The sequence below is a fragment of the Sciurus vulgaris genome, assembly GCF_902686455.1.
Source record: "Sciurus vulgaris genome assembly, chromosome: 2".
In the NCBI taxonomy this organism is placed as follows: Eukaryota; Metazoa; Chordata; class Mammalia; order Rodentia; family Sciuridae; genus Sciurus; species Sciurus vulgaris.
The window spans coordinates 102,762,164-102,780,445 of NC_136462.1; the positions used below are offsets into that span (position 1 = coordinate 102,762,164).

Sequence of the window (18,282 nt, forward strand, 5' to 3'; positions counted from 1 at the left end):
TGCCAACAGTCTTTCTAGAGTAACATTTTTCCAAAAAATACTCAGAAAAGCATACCAGCTGTTGCTGTCAGAGATGGAGGCCAAATGAACCCCATTCAAATTAATTCAATCTGAAAAGCTTCACTTTTATCTGCTTCACATGTAACAGTACCAAGTAAGCTTAAATTGTAACCAATTTTTTTTTCTTTTTCACAGTTGAATATTAAGTTTGAGAACTAACAAGCAAGAGAATTCATGCTATGCTATTTGAAACAGATCAGACCCCTCATGGTAGAATTAAAACAGCCCAGGAAAAATGTTTACTTTTATTCCAGAATTTATATTCTTCTTCTTCAGTTTCCAGCTTATAATTGAAGAATGCATAAAACAGATGAGTTTAGAACTAAATCAAATGAGAGCAAATGGAAATAGCACGTCTAATAAGAACAGTGCAGCAATGGATGCAGAGATTGTTTTAAGACCACTTATGGACTTCTTGGACAAAACGTAAGTGTTCTGCCCACTTTTACCTTTACTTATTGCTCTAAATTCCTTGACTGATAAGGTCTTACAAAAAATAATTGTTTTCTTGTATGCACAACAGCTTTAAGAGCATGTCTATAAAATAAGTGCATTCATTAAAGAGCAACATTTTATTTTATTACCAGGTAGAAAATAAATGAACAACTTTGTACATAAAAGGAAAAAAAAAATGAGAGGAAACAAATATTGGTAGCTAAGAGTGTTGTTGTTCTGAGACACAGAGAGTTCAAATTTCATGGTCCTCAGACAGCAAATTGTTTTGCATGCTCCTGGACATAGAGAAAGATAGAATTGAGACCACAGTATTTGATTTCATGTCAGAAACCTGCTGAAGAAGAAAAAGAATTCAGTGGGAAGGCAATCTGCCTGACTCAAGCCTCAGTATCCATGCATTGAGTGTCTGTCTCCATCAAACCCTGTTCTAGACTCTGAAAAGCCAAGAAAACAAGGGTCAAAGTCCTGGTATGAGAGTGATAACAGCCTAGTGGGGATGGGAGTGGCTGGGAATGGAGGCCTTACCAACCAACTAGGACAAAAAGTCGGCTTCGTTGTCACTGTTTGAGATGATGCTTCTTTGTCCCTATCCTAAACAGTTCTAATTTAGTAAGTTTGGTGTAAGGTCAAAGCACCCATATTTTAAAATGTGTCCACAATTAAGAATCATGGCTCTAAAGCAACCTGAGACATGACTTCTTACACGAAGGTAGTTTGAGCAACTCTAATTTAAAAATCTGAAAACTGAAAGACTGCAAGATCTGAACTTTTTTAGTGCCAATACAATTCTCAAAAAGTTTTAGATTTTGGAGGACTTCAGATTACAGAATTTTACGTAAGGGATCCTCAGCTGATGAAGTATATGCAAGTATCCCCAAATCTGAAAAACTCCAAAACATAAAACAGTTCTGATCATAGGCATTTCAGATAGAAGAAGATTCAAACTGTACTCAAAACCAGAACTGAAAAAAGAGGAAAAATAAGTAATAATATTCAATTCCTACATGTGCTTGTCACATATGGTAGTTTACATGTATTATCTCATTTATTATTGTTGTGACAAATTAACAAGAGGAGCAAGATTTTAAAAAGAAGGATATAGTGCTCTTCCTCAAAAATAAGACCAGCAAAGAATTAGTAGGGATAATTTCTTCTGTATATTTAGAACTTCTATTTTAATTCTATTTCCTTTGATTATAATCTTACTGCATATATAAGACTAATATTCCTATCAATTTAATTTCAGTATTTGGCAGAAAGATTAAATCTTATTTTCTTCTGTCTAGAAATATCTGGAAAATAGGTGAATAGGTAGGTAGATAATGAGAGGTAGATCAGCAAGTGAGTAAGTAAGTGGAAGAAGGAAGAAGAGAAAACGAAGAAAGGACAAAGATGCAAAGGAAGAAAGGGAGAAACAGAAAGATGAAATGCTTCTCTATATCTTTACCTTCTTAATGCAGGCTGACGCTCTAACCACATCATTCCCTTTGCATTCCTTGGAACTTTCTTCTCGTTACTTGACTCTTTTCTTGGACATTACAGAATTGCATCACTATAAACAACAGCATTTGAACTGAGCAATCTTGATTACATCTTCCATGGAGGGCCTTTAATTTTTAGAACACCAATGGATAGTTTGCAGACATACCGTTTTCATTTTAAAAAATTTATTTTTGTTTAGTATTTTCTGTAACCAAAAAGTTGTGGAAGAGAAAGTATAAGATACTGGTAACATGTCAAAGTGTAAGGACTTAGAATGGATTTCACCACCAATAAAATGGGGTAATTGAAAAAGTGGATTGACCCTTATTTTCCATGCATTTAGATCCTTGTTTTACTCAGGCTTAATTTTCTACTTTTAATTATATTCTATTATATCATTGTATATGCCATTTTTTGTACTTTTTAGTAGAAAGAGATAATGTATATTTAAAAGTCAGCTACTGACTTTGTTTTCAAAGAGCTAACAGTTTAGGAAGAGCAATAAGAAAGTTACACAAATAAACATAATCAGTGATAAAGTGATAGTCTCTTGGGAGTGAGTAGAAATGTCCTTTGGGATGGTTAATTTGAAGGTGAACAGTATCTGGATATATGGAAATGAGGGATAGGCATTCCAGGGGGAGGGATAACATCTGGGTAAGTTTTTACATCAGCATCACCAACTATATTACAGTTGTTTCAGTTAGCTTTTTCTTTGCTGTGATCAAAAAACCTGACAAGAGCAATATTTGAGGAGGAAAGTTTTTTTGGGGGCTCATAGTTTCAGAGGTCTCAGTCCATAGATAATTGGCTTCATTTCTTGGTGTGCGAGAACATCACGGTGGAAGAGTAATAGAGAAAAGTAGCTCAGAACATGGCAACTGGGAAGCAGAGTAGGAACTCTGCTCAACAGGGAGAAAACGTATGCCCCAAAGGCAGGACCCCGTGACCCACCTCCCCCAGGTACAACATACTTGCCTATAGTTACACCCTGTTAATCTCTATCAGATTAGTATACTGATTAGATTAAGACTCTCATAACCCCATCATTTCACCTCTAAACTCTCTTGCATTGTCTCACACATGATCTTTTGGGGGACACCTCACATCTATACCACCACACCAGTTATACACATGGCATTTGAAAACCATATGGTTAATTGTCTCTGTGTTCAGTCAATTTAGGTAGCTCAGATCGTAAAATACATGCTTTCTGGTTTGCATGATCAAATCAGTTAATCTGGCTACATTAAGGAAGCAGTTACTAGGTTTCCCCTGAATTTTCAATTATTTTAAAAACAAACAATAGGGAACCAAGAGTCTTTAGAGTGATTTAGAGAAAATCCCCTTAGAAATCATGTTATAAATGCATAGGTTTTATCTGTCTTCGTTCAGCCTCTGTAAATAAAACATCTTATTTCTTTATGGCTTCACTTCATAAAATGAGCTGTAAACTCCATTTCCAACTAGCAGAAACCCCATGAAGAGCTGCATACGTGTCACTGATTTTACTCCTGTTCTGGTTACAGCCTAAGCAGGGTTATTTACCCAGTCAAATACATGAGCTGACCACATACAGAAGATCAGTTCTTAAACTCAGACCTTTAGAAAGCAGAAATGACATGTCTGCAGCAAAATTTGCCTATTTGTTATATCTCAAATCATCCTAAATCTATCTCTGAAGATAACTTTTGTCATTCTGCCATGACATATCTACTGGTTTCTACCCTGTCTACACCATACATTTGCATCAGCAAACTGGAAATACTCCCCTTGAACAATGGTTTTCAAAGCAGCAGAGATAAAGTTCCAAGGATATCCCTCAGGAATCTGCCATCTGGTAGTTGAAAAATATTGGTTCTGTCATCTTCTCAGCCCCACACCAAACCCTGGTGACTGATCACAGAAATTGCTCTTGACTGAACAGATTTTATATACAAATAAAAGGGATTCTTTGCCTTTAAATGTGTATTTGTGTATGTTGAATGGTATTTTCCTGTCTGAAGTCTGTCAATTTAGGAAACAACGTAAGGAAACAAATTCTCTGATTTCATTTTCTACCAAATATAGTGAGTTACCTAATGTATAGTATGATTAAAATTCTTTGGTATTATGAATCTTTTTAAGTAAGTGGAATTTACCATTTGAAAATTAACAAGGCCTGTTCAGGCATTTGAATCTTGTTAGTTAATATGATTCATAAAGTAAGTTGGTACATTGATGAGACTTAAAAGTGAGTATGTCTTATTTTATTCAGATTAAGTCTTTCAGCAAAAATCTGTGAGAAAACAGTCCTGAAGCGAGTTTTGAAAGAACTATGGAAACTAGTTCTTAACAAAATAGAAAAACAAATTGTTCTCCCTCCTCTGACAGACCAAACGGTAAGTATTCAAAATGTAGTTTTAATTACACATCTAATTGTCTTTTTCTATAAATGAGTGGTCTTGAACCAGATGAAGTACTATTTAAATCCATTTTGAGAGTGTTTGGTATACAATTTCTTATAACTATTTATCAAATTACATCTCTCTATCCAAATAAATTTTCAATAGTGGTAAGGGCAATCAAACTCCACATGTGCTTGTCACTCAAAACTTTTCTTTGAAAATGTGTATCCATGTTCCATTTGTAGTTGTCTGATCTACATATATGATTTTTATTTATTTTTGCTGTGGCCCCACACAGAAATAGATTTAGGATAGAATGTAGCCACTGTGTTTCTAAATTTTACAGCTTTAGAAGATAGTTTCAACCCTATGACATGGGAGTTTTTTTTCACCTTTTCTTTCTGCTTTCATCTGTTACCTCCCATCTTAGAGGTTAATAGAGGAGACTGCTCTTAGTGGATTTGAAGAATATGATTGTATTACACACAGTAAAATAAAAGAGAACCTGAAAGATCAATTGGCAGTAAAGTGAGACAATGGTCAAGAGGCCACAACAATGCCAGGTATTTCAGGTCACATATCCTGATAAAAGCAAGGAAAAAAACAAAACCCAACAAGTATTTGTTATGGAGTAATTGATTTTTTTCTGTGATTGAGGAAGATAAATTGATACAAATAAATGAATAATTATCAACCAACTAAAATACATATTGACACCATTGATCATGTACACTCAGTCCACATATAGCCAGTGGGATTATATGTGCAGAAAATATTTTCTTATAAAGTATACCATGATGCAAAGATAAATATGCTTTTGTTGATTTACTACCAGTGAGTGATAAAATATAAATTACTTTTAGTTTTGTTTAATGTCACGAATATGTCATTTAATCATTGACAGCCTATATTTGTGGGTGGTCAAATCATGTATATAAATACATGTACACACATAAAAACATGTTATTCTAATGCTATATTGAATACATTCTGTAATATCATAACACCAGTTAGCTTTCATGTAACTACTAATCAATAGGGAATGACGTCAGAATAATCTGAAATTTGGATTGTTTTACATGTAAATTTCCCTTGGTCAGAGGCTTAGAAATGTAATAGAAGTATAACTTCAGCAGCAAAGGAAAGAGCTCACACTTTGTCTACTGCACAGACCTATTTGAAGAAAAAAATTAAAAGGTAGGGGAGCTTCCCTGCACATAGACTCTTTCTCCAGATGGTTACATCTTGTGTGGCTGGCACACACAGCAGGCCACCACCTCCTGTGTTCAGAGATCCACTCGCATGGGCATTGCCTCAGCCCACAATCGCACTGTTGTTTTGTTGTTCTTTGTTTTACATTTTTAATATCCCTTGAGGCAGCCATCAGCCTCACTGAGCTCCCTGCCAGCTGTCTAAGCAATCTCTTAAATTATCAACTATTATTTTGATAGTTCTTTGGTAACAAAATTGCATGAGCTTTGTTTGTTTTGTCCACTAACATTTTGCCCATAAACCATACTATTTTTAGCCCACAATTTTGAAGCATATGAGGGTTTTCAAGAATGTATATATCATGTTACTTCAGAAATGCTCCACATAACATTTCATTCTCTATATTGAGTCTTTCCTAAGAAAATTTATCACCATGTGAATTTTCCCTAGCATTAATATCTACAAGTGGGAACCTATATCATTCATTCATTCATACATTTAATAAATATCCTTTGAGCTTCTAGAATGTACTGTGCACTGTGCTACATACTTAAGATAAAATATGAGCAAAATGAACCATGGTTGCTCTTTTCCTGAACCTTATAGTCTTTAATTCCCCAGTGACAAAAAAAAAAAGGAGAGAGAGAGAGGGGGAGAGAGAGAGAGAGAGAGAGAGAGAGAGAGAGAGAGAGAGAGAGAGAGAGAGAGAGAGAGAGAGAGAAAGAGAATGAATATTGGTCCAGAATAGCTGACTTTCCTTACTGTGAGAATATTCCATGCCACCAAAGAAGTTGGCTAAATTTGGTACTTTTGTAATTACATATGCCAATGGACATGCTTCATTCTAGTACTTCTTTGAGTTGTTTATCCCAATGTTTTACAAATTCTCTTTCTGGGAGCCTTGAGGGTTCTAGAGAAAGCCTCCTGCTACAGAAGGGATCAAGAGGCAGCATTTCAACTCCACCTTCTTCAGCCCAGTATAGATTTATCTGTGGGAAGTAAAATAAGAGAACTTCCTCTGCTAAAAGAGTCCAGTCCATATGCTACCTTAAACTGGTTGTGTCAGCTGCAACCCATTCAATAACCCAAACATAAGACTTTCAGAAGTGAGGCCTGTGAGGTCTGCTATGCTGGCAGGTTACTAGATATCTTCATTCTTAAAATAGACCAATTATGGGCATTGGACATAAAAGCCACAAATATAGTAAGGGAAATTAAAAAATTATCTCAATGACTATTCTTCTACTGTGACTAACACTGACTATCTGAAGACTGAGTCATCTGTCATTTTCTCTGCATGTTTTCAGGGACCTCAGATGATTTTCATCGCTGCTAAAGATCTTGGACAGTTATCCAAACTGAAGGTAATAAGAATAAGGAAACTGGTTGCCTGTGAAAAGTAATGAGCAACTACAGTTCTACAGGAAACCATCCTTCTGCTTGTAAGGATATCTAGCATGGTGGGATTAGAAAGATGTGTGTTTCTAATCTCACAATCTGCATTAAGAATTTCTAACTTTGTATTATGGCCCTTAGCATTATTGCTTTTGCAGCAAATTATTAAAGAACATATTTTCTTTCATATATTAAACTGTTTTGTATGCACAAAAACAAATGGATCACTACATAGAAATCTTCTGAAGCTTAGAGAAGTCTTCCAGTCAAAAACAAAAACAAAAACAAAAACAAAAAACAGTATAAGAAAACAAAACTCATCAAAGCAAAAAATGAACTCATGGACATGTTCAACCCCATTGAATTAAGTGAGGATTTGTTGATGAAATAACCTTACCCTTAATTATCACATCCCAAAACTTGAAATTTATACAGGGAACTTCAATCCCTATCACTCTAGGATAGGAACTTAGCTGATTAAAATGCATATTTTATTATTTGCCCACTAGAATGTAGTTATGGGGATGGTTTGCACACACAGACTACCTTGGTTCAAATTTATTGTGTGACATGGGCCAAAAAATTTAACCTTTCCAATTTTTATATGTGGCATTTGTAAAACACAGATAAGTTTAACATTTGGTTCACAGGATTATAAGAATAAGTAAGGTAATGCGTGCATCATCTTTGCTTGGCAACTGTCTGTGTGTGCAAACCATCCCCATAACTACATTCTAGTGGGCAAATAATAAAATATGCATTTTAATCAGCTAAGTTCCTATCCTAGAGTGATAGGGATTGAAGTTCCCTGTATAAATTTCAAGTTTTGGGATGTGATAATTAAGGGTAAGGTTATTTCATCAACAAATCCTCACTTAATTCAATGGGGTTGAACATGTCCATGACTTCAAGGAGTGCAAGGAGTATGCCACCTCCCTCTAAGAAAGAGAGCTATGTTCACTTGTCCCCAGCTGGTAGCTCATAGTTATGTATTATTAGAATTGTTTCAAATCTACAACACAGGGTGAGAGTAATAAATTTGCATTATTATTTACCCAGGTAAAATATATAACTTCTAATTTCAGTATCCTATTTTATCATCATATCATCTCCCTCAGGAAAAAAAAAACTTAAAACCAATAATCCATACAGAAGACATAAATTGTTTCTCATCCAGGGCTATTGATAGTTAAGAAAGAAGATAGAATATAGATATTACTACTAAACTGTTTTTTTTTTTAATCTTGTATCTCTTTCTTTATTCTTTTTATTACCTCTCCAGGATTTCTGAACCCTGCTTGAAAAATGAATTTATACAGTGTCAAAGTTTCTCATATAGAACCATGAAGGTGAAGCAGCATAGGTCTCATTATAAAAGAAATGAACCTGACCATGTATCTAGCATCCGTGTGATATTATGAAACATTCCTTCTCCCCAGGCTTCAGTTTCCTGAGTTGAATTTTATATCAGCTAAAATGTTTTCAATTTCAAGGGATAGAAGCCAAGCTAACATAAACAAAGCGGGAATTCATTGTTGCATGAAATTTTATAGTTCAGTGCTAACATTGATTTCCAAGACTGTTTGATTAGGGATTCAAGCAATGTTGCAAGACAGGGTTACTTTCTATCTCTCAGCTCTGCTCTTCCCCTTGTGTGATGTATCACCACAACCGACCTTCCTTCCTGGTTGTAAGATGGCTTTTTCTGCTCTTACATGCTATGAATGTCAAATCTTGTGGAAAAAACTACCCGTATTAGTGTTAGGAATCCCAGGAAAGTTTCTTGGTGAATCATTGGCTCTCAGGGAGTGTTTTCAACATTCCTAAGCTAATTACTGTAGCTTGGGAAAGAACATGGGCCAGTTGGTTCAACTCATAGCCAGACATGCACTGGGGGATCAGTAAGCCCTGTCCAAATCTTAGGAACTCTGCATAGGATAGAGGATGACTGCCCAGGGGATGTACGCCTTCTTGGTAGGAAAAATTAGAATCCATAGAAAACATGACACTCTCATACACTTTGTGGCTTCTGATATTTTGCACTTTGATAAGGTTCATTTTAATTCCTCAAGGCAATCTATGAATGAAATTATCTAAAGAGGTTATTTTATTGATGTTGAAATAATCTGAAGGACTAACATGAGAATCTTGCATTCATAGGTGATATGAATTCTATTATGGGTCTTTGATCACTGTTTTTCAATTATTAGTCCATATAATTATTACTTCCATTACAGCCCTATAAATGTTCTATAATTTTATGTGAAATACTGAAACTCCAGCTGGTATAAGGAACTTCACATTTTATAAAGCTAATTACTTTTGTTTTAGTACTTTATTTTACTTTATCACTTTATTTTAAAAGAATTTTCAACCACTTTACATTTTCAATATATTTATTTGAAAGCAAATTTGATCTGCTGTAAAGGCTCTATTTCAGATAATTGTGCTGATAGATAATTTCAGAACTCCTAAATATGAACATAAGATCAGAAATATAGAATAATGTGGGGATCTTTTTCTGCATTTGACTATGGATTTAGGATTAATCATTAAACAAGTATTTATTCAACAGTTGAGATATACTCTATTATTTCACACTCCAACTTCATAATATATGCAGATTATGTATATCTGACATTACTATTTAATGGGATTCAATTTATTTGACATAAAAATAAAAGTAAATATGCATAAATGGGCTGTTGATATACTAAAACACTTGAAAATACATCTGAGCCATGAATTTACTGCAAACCTTTCACTTGCTCAATAATTCTTTGCTGTCCTCCTCCAGAGATTCCCTTATTTGAATGAACTAATAAATCCCAGAGAGTTATTTCTTGAAAGAATTACATCTTATAGCACCAAAATATAGTATTTATTAGTAAACATTTTAAAATAATGTGATTGTATTATAAAAATAGTCAAGATCAGAAAATTCTATTTAATATAAAATATTTGTATTAATAGGTCATAAAACATTTTCCCCTATAATTTAACAAACATTTCCCTTAGCCTTTAAATATCAATGGATATTTAATATTCCTGTTTTAAAAAATGTTAAATGAACTCATATGTTCGAGTTGAAATTTTTGTATCAGAAAAAGATACAAAAATTACCTGTTTTCAACAACTATTTTGAACCCTATGAGATATGCTGAAGAAATTACAATTCAGCTATCAAAAAGATGTTCAATGTCCAGCAAGTGACAGTTGCCAAGGTAGACTCTGAAATGCTGAAGAAGTGAAACGGATAGATATTATCTCTGGGAACTCACAGCATCTCCTAAATAATAGAATAAGAAAAGGGACAGAATAGGACAAGCCCCTAGGTATGATTGCACACTTTGAGCATTGCACAGAAGTGCCCAGCTAAAGGAGCAAGTGAAGGCTGGAATCAAGCCCGTACTCCACTTGCCAAGCCCTGTGTGCTGACTTGGAGCTGACTCATAGAAAAAGGGATTCTTTTTACTCCTGCAGAGGCACAGATCCATTAATCAAACCACACATTCTCAGGGCTGTATCCACACATGGAACTTTAATTCACACAGGGGTACAAACCTGAACTCCAGGAAGACCAAAGTCTTCTTTTTACTGACTAATATAACTCAATCACCTAGAAGAGTGTGGCATGTCAATGTGTTGAAAGTTGTTAATGAATTAGTAGCAGCCCTGGAAGATTGTATCCTGGGAAGGGTCAGGAACTTTAAAATTTTTCTCCTGAATGAATTTCTATTTTCTTTATTATTTTCTCTAACTTTTTATGATTGTTTTCCTAAGTAAGTGTTGAATGATGGGTTGAGACAGACCACAAGGAACAATAAGGAAAATCCATTGTAAAGTAATGAAATCAGTTTTTAAATCATTTCTAAAATATTAAAATGATTACAAAAGATTGAACATCTCCACAGCCAAATTCAGTTAGTTCTTTGGGACTCTTCCCAGTAATGAGTAGTCATTAAGGGACTCAGAAAGAGAATAAAGTAGGGGCTCTGTACTTAAAGTAGACTACATAAGTATTAATTAGGAGAGGCTAAAAACACCTCTCAAGTCCCTTCTGTGTTTGAGATTCATCAGTATGACAATGCAAAGCAGGGACACACACTTCTCAGAATTCTCAGGCTTCTTCCTTTCCTTCTCTTTTTTCTACATAAACTTGGCAGTGAAAATAAAGCCACACCTCTACAAGTACTGCTTTTTAAGGACTCAGGTAGCATTTTCTTTGGTAGAATGAATATGTATTAAATATATGACAGGATAATCATTAGGAATGCACCCATATGAAAAAGATATTTCAAATTGCTTATGGGATCATACAGATTTTTTGAAGCTAAAGTAAATGAACTGATGTTTGTGTAAGCAGTTGTTAACCTGTTTTCCAGGAGCACATGATTAGAGAGGATGCCAAGGGTCTGACACTAAGACAATGTGCTGTAATGGAGGTGGTCCTGGCTACCATCAAGGTAAGATTATATGCCCCTGGGAGTGCACTCAGAGAGCTCATCAAGCACCCTAGAGTTAGGTACCCCCATAAATATCTGTAGAGCTATGCCAGTCAAGGATGTCAGAGATAGTTGAATAGATGCATTATCAAATGTTCCAGATGGAGTCCTTGATGTCTCCTTATTACATCCCTATGACACTCTTCCTATACTTGCTTCCTTCATCTCTTCCTGAAAGATGTGGATGAAACTTACATTCTATATTTGTTTTAAAAGAAAGAAATGTATATTCCCCAACCCAATTAAATAGATGGTTGAAGAGGGTTTTAGGTTAACAGAATTTATTTTTATGTTATCTATACTTGTTGAAATGATTTTTAAAATATCAACCTTTTATTCTGTGTAATACAATATTTTATTTTCTGCTGAAAATGCAAAGTCCTCATCTTACATGCATTAATTTTTCATAAACAAAGGTTGAGCAAAAGTTATTGTAGTGTGAGCTAAATGTGTGCAGGTCAAGAAGTCACTTAAATGTTTTTTTCAAATAATTTATGTATATGTATATATGTATATTTATAGGTATATGTATATACATATACACATATACATACATACATACATACATACACACACACTTCATGTGTGAAAGTTTTTGTTTTTGTGTTTTTGTTTTTATACCAGGGATTGATCCCAGGGTTGTGTAACCACTGAGCCACATCCCCAGCTCTTCTGAAAAAAAGGAAAAAAATCTTTTTTTTTTTTTTTTTTTTTTTTTTTGAGACAGGGTCTTGCTAAATTGCTTAGGGCCTCATAAATTGATTGCCAAGGCTGGCTTTGAACTTGTGATCCTCCTGCTTCAGCCTCCTGAGTTGCTGGGATTAGAAGTTTGTACCACTTCACCTGGCTGTGAAAGTTTATTTGTTAAAGAATTGTAAAGGGGGAATTTACCTTCTAAAGCCAAACTTTCTTCAGTATTTCCATTCTTCACCTGAAGAAACATCTATCATCAAGGATGTCTGAACAGTATAATGAAGAACTTTTAGCTAGGACTCATTTGCAGAGCATGGAATTAGTCCCCCTGGTTAGATACAGACATTGAAATAGTACTTATCAAAACAAAGTTCTACCTGAATAAAAACTGATATCTTCACAAAACTGTCACCACATGGACTTTGTTTTACTGCTTTATCATTTAACATGAGGCCATCTTGCTGTTTCAGTATTGAAAACCACAAAATGAAAGTTGTGAAATGAACTTTGTAGAATGTGGTGGAATTGAGTTTAGGTGTAAGATTACAAAAATGAGTTTTAAAGATGTAGCAATAATTTTGTATAGAAATATGATAATTTTGCAAAATAATTTTAAGCCAATCGCAAAACAATTTTGAGGTTAAAAATAGGAAATATAAAAATTCAGAAAAAAATTAAAAATCAATTCTCTTTGAAAATTATTTTCAAATATTTGAGTATGAATTGCTTAAACTTTGGAGTCATAGGAATACTAATGACTACACATAGGAATATACTGATAGAAAAGACTAAAATTTCTGGAGTGTACTCTGGAAAAGAAAATAAAGTAAAATTTTTAGAATTTGAATTCAGCTCATCATAATTTTATAGTTTTAGAAGTAGTCAGGAAATGTTTTATGTAGAAATAAGAGAAGCATTCAATATGTTGACTGACCTGGCTCCCATCTCCAACTTAAATATTTCTCTAATTCTTCTTGGTGGGACCAGGTAATCACCACCAGAAGCCGGAGTTCTCCCTAAATTCTGAGATAGTCTTGATTCCCAAGCAAATCCCTTTGATCCACATCTTGACAGCTCAAATATACCATCTTCCTGTTAGGCCATCTGTGAAAATCCTTTAATTTGGTCTCATCCTCTAGACATATGCCTTATTCTTTGGAAACACAACTACTATCTGATGTTCAAGACTCTGTAAATGGGTCTATATCATTGTCTCATTCTTTTAGGACAGGAGTCTAACTCTGGTCCTTTTGAGCCTGAGATCAGATCTACACTTCTCTTCATCCCTAAATTCTGTGATTCCAGTTCTCTAGGGACCTCCATGTTACGACTGTTGACCTATTTGCCATGATTTTTACTTGATTTTAGCATTTTAGAGCCCCTATCATCTGTTTTCTAGAGCTGAGACTCCTTTTACCTTGTCTGCCTCTGAGGTTTGCCAGACTGACTATCATATCAATCACTAACTCTGATGTTACTATAGTGGAATTCAGGAGAAGGAGAGACACTAGTTAAGAAAGTTGTAACTCCACAGACTAAAGACATAGTGTCTGCCTGGAGCCCAGCAAAGAGTAGTATAGCACAAGAAGAGACCTCACAAGGAAGTTCTTAAGACCAAAGCTTCAGATATTACCCAGGTTAATTCCCAGTGGTTGCCAAAGAGATAATCCTTAATTGTTCTTTTAAATCAAACTGGAAATGATAAATAGAGAATGATGAAGGAGCATTCTATGAAGTTTATAGAATATTGAATGAAATGGCATTTTGCATTTGTCAAATCTTTCTCATGTGTACACCATCTCATCTGATCCTTATAAATGTTTTGCAAGGTAGGTAGGTCAAGAATTATTACTTACATTTTACACATGAGAAAATTGAAGGCAGGAGAATGTAAGGTTTTATCTAAGGCCACAGTGCTGCTAGTAATTTTCAGAGCTAAGAAAGCACTCTGAACTCTAAAGTCAGTGTTCTTAATTCTATGTTACATATCTCACTAAATGTTTATGAAATGTAAGTAATATGTAGCAGACTACAATGGATAATACTTCTGCAAAGATTTTGTTTCTTCCTATAGTAGAATGCCAAATTCAATTACTTTATTTTCCAATTATTTAAAAATAATTTAAAATCATTCAACCTCTATGTAAGTATTGATGAAAATATTAATTCTCTTAAATACTAAAACTTCCATTGAGCTGCAACTTTTTTTTTTTACACCGGTCACATGTGGTTTCAATTATAAGTCAAGAATATAGAATATGACAGAAATAGCAGAAATGATAATGACCTGCTGTGGATAGAATGGTAATCTGCAAAAGTAACCAAATTCATAGTATTTGAAAGTAAAAGTAATAAGGTGACTACTAGGAGACAGTTAGCCAACAATCTATTTAGTATGTACAAGCAAATGGAACGACCATAGGCAATCCCTAGCCTGGGTACCAATTTGGCTTTTGAGTTCTAATCCCCTATCTCAGGAAAACTCAGGACTGCCACAAGAGTTCCTGAAATGTGAGTATCTTTTAATAAGAAACAGGAGATATTTTCCAAGCAGCAGTCACTCTGACTTGAGCATGAATCCAAAGACTGAAGAAAATTCTTAAACCCTGAAGAATCCTTAAATTATTTCATATGGAGTTTGACATATAAATAAAAATCCTGGCTGGTTCGATTTTTTTCCACCCTCCAAATTCACCAGATCATTTATTATGAATCTGAACATGACATTCTACAGTATATATTGTAGATGCATTGATATCATGTAGTGGCAACACAAAGTTTTCTCTGAAAATAAGAGACACATGGGTCAGAGCTCTCTAGAAATCTGCACTTCTTGATATAAAGGACAGACTTAATACTAATATAAATTCAGATATAGTTTTGGAAACGATTTATTCTTTTCTTATTCAATGCTAAATAACACCATTTTTTATGTAAGACTACAGACAAATAACTCAATATAATTTTGAACCACATCTTATGCCTCTGTTTCTGACCCTAAAAGAAGTCCTGTCTTATCCTACTCTCCTTTATCCAATTTTTGTGACTGCTTCTCAGCATATTCTTTTTTATCATTGTAAGCATAGTTTTGCATTATTTAAAATTCATCTGCTTATGGGAAGAACAAAATAACCTACCTAACTTGCAGTATTGCATTTCAAAAGCCATTATATGAGAGCTTACTGTATGTATAATATAGTGAATAATGAAGAAGTAGGTTAGAGATGTGAGGTCTTGCCTTTGACTTAAGAACAGAAACATCCCCACTCAATAAAATGAATTCTGGACAAAGTACTGGTGAATGCAGAGAAGGTGATAAACTATCTCTGGGTCTGGGGTAAAACCTCCCCAGGGAGGGACATGACAATTTGTGATTTAGAGAACAGAGAGATAAGACTATGAAATTAGGCCTAGAGAGAAAAGTATGAATGATATAAAAGGTGTCAGTCACCCTGAAAACTTCAAATAGTCTAGTAGAGGAATAAGTCATGATTATCTGAGTATCACAGGGTTTGAAAGAGGAATATTGGGTTGGAGCCAAAATGCTGGAGCTTAAACACCGAGGTAAAGAATTTCAATTTTAGTTTGTCAGAAAAAGGGCAACATTGGGATATGCTGTGAGAGGAAGTAGCATATTCTAATCTCCAGTTGTAGAAAACAATTTCTGAATATCTATCAAATGGTTTCTTTAAAAAGCCTTCATGGTTAAAGTTGGGTTCTGCTTGTATCTAAGTTTGCAGAATGAATTGTCTGCATGGATTTGCCAGAAGTATGACGTGCATGTTGGAAGTAAAAAAGTGATGATGGGAATTTGCTACCAATATAGTATACGTTACCAAAAAGGAAATTCTTCTTACAATCTTGTGGAGAAACATTAGCATGTTCCCCATAAGCCAGGAAAAAAAGACTTGGAAAGATCAACAATATATGACAAATAGGAAGGGTGTGAGGAATTTAGAGAATTTTATTGGGATTACAAAATGAATGGCTTGCTGAGCATGTAGACAATATTTATCCTGTTATTTTTACTTAGCAGTGTTATTTTCTTCTCACGAATCACAGCCAGGTCTGAAGTGCTTTATTTTCTGCAGTTTCATGAAGAATACAAGAAACAGGAAAAAAAAAATTTCTCCATTTACTTTTCAAATAAAGAATATGATGCTTAATTCTTAAGCTCTTTCCAACCCCATTCAGATATAACAGTGCTCCTCACCACACCCTGACATTAGTGAAGCTGGCCTATCAATGTGTCCAGGGTGGAAACCTTTAAAAATGGCAGAAATGAAAATAGACACATGTAAATGACTGTTTGAAACTATGTGGTAAATGATTCATTGATGCACACAGTATCAAGATAGTGGGTGACTGACAGAGAAAATAAGTACAAGCATGCAGATTACTCTCCTGTGGGAATACAACTACTACTTGGGATTACCATGAGAAAACTCAATGAGTTATCACATATAAAGCAATTAAAATTTTCCCTGTCATATAAAAAACTTTTCATTAATGTTAACCTTTATCTCACCTGAGGATTGGCTCATTTTGAGGAACCCTTTTCCACCTTTAAATGCAAGATCCCATATACTCCACTGGCAACCAGTGTTTTTTCCCCTCTTTCTTACTAAATTTTCTTTTTCCATGAAACTAGCTATTAGATTCAACTCTTTCCAGAGCACTTGTTTTAGTCCTGATGGCCTTGTCTTCTTGCCTTTCTGTTTACTGTGCACAGTACCTTCTCACTATAAGGAAACAAATCCTCCAAGATTCTTCAGCACTCTGAGACTCTTTTGGAAAGTAGCACTGTTCCTTCTCTCGAGAAGTTTCCAGTTGAGATTAAAACATGAGAGTGGCATATTGAAAGTTAAACAATATGTGTTAACTTATAAGACAACAGTGTAAGAGATGAAATGGGGTGATACAAATATTGATTGAAGGGCACAGACAAAAAGTGATAAGGATTTAGAGGAGGTGAGCAACCAGTAGAACTCAAGAAATCAGGGAAAGCTGGAATAGTCTTCAAGGGCACATGGGAGTTCATTTGCTGCATACGACATTTCTCTTTGGAAGACTCATGACATAATCATAAATGGGAAAAAAAGAATTTCGCCATTTCACAAGAGGTCCAGAAATCAAGACTAGACCTCAGTGTAGCTGGAGTGGACTTACCTGGGTGTTTGCATACTGAAGCAATGTAAAATGAGGTTGAAGGAGAATGCCTGGGTTGAACATACCAAGCTTCTTTTGGACCCTCAGTATATTCTACAAAAGATGATCCATTCCCGATTTTGGAAATCTAGTGTGCTAAAAATATCAGTTCTATAAGAATAAAATCATATAGAAATGTGCAAAACAGATTGCATAGTTCAAGAATATAGTCACAGAGATCAGAATTATTTAATTCATAAATGATAAGGGCTTTCACCAAAATCATGGTTACAGAAGTAGAAAATGAAAGATGGATATGAGTGAAGAAATAATGGGAGAGTCACTGAACTTGGCAATTGAATATGAGGCAAGAGGGAGAAGGAGCCCAGGTGAACTCAGTGGTTTCAGTGATGGGGAAGCATAGTTCTAAGAAAAATGATAATTCGGGCAGAAGGACTATCTTCCCTTTGCCATGTTGAAATTAGATATGGTGTTAGGAACATGGAAATAAATATGCATCTGCCTGAGACAGAGGCTTGTGCTGAGGAAACCAAACTAGGCTATAGTTTTAGAGATTATTACACGAATTAAAAATATTTTTTGACAAGTGAAAGAACTCTACCATTTAAAAGGTCTTCCAGTTATAGTATTTAATTACATCTTTATACACCACAGGCAATATGGATTTCTCTGCTACTAGTCTATAAATGAACGCACTGCTAGAGAGGTCAGATAACCTATATGAAAACTCACATTGTACAGAAGTCAGAAGAATTGTATATTCTGGCATACTGTAAAGAGCAACCAGTGAGGTAAAGAGAATTGTAGAATCTCAGAATTTCAGACCCAAGACTTAACACCTTGTCCATGCTACTTCTCGAGAGAGATGTCATCTTACAGGGCTGTTAGTCCTTGTTGGGCCTTAGTCATCTGGCCATTGCTGG

The 18,282-nt window shown here is 34.8% G+C and overlaps 1 protein-coding gene across 2 annotated transcripts in view; it reads left to right on the forward strand.

Moving 5' to 3' along the window:
- The window catches only part of UNC13C (unc-13 homolog C), an 869,114-nt gene that overhangs the window by 771,521 nt on the left and 79,311 nt on the right, over window positions 1-18,282 (forward strand). For both annotated transcript variants that reach the window (XM_079129872.1, XM_079129871.1), the window contains 4 exons: window positions 337-486; window positions 4,256-4,379; window positions 6,905-6,961; window positions 11,378-11,458. In XM_079129872.1, the coding sequence (XP_078985998.1) occupies window positions 337-486; window positions 4,256-4,379; window positions 6,905-6,961; window positions 11,378-11,458 (412 nt within the window). The remainder of the gene's footprint in view (window positions 1-336; window positions 487-4,255; window positions 4,380-6,904; window positions 6,962-11,377; window positions 11,459-18,282) is intronic.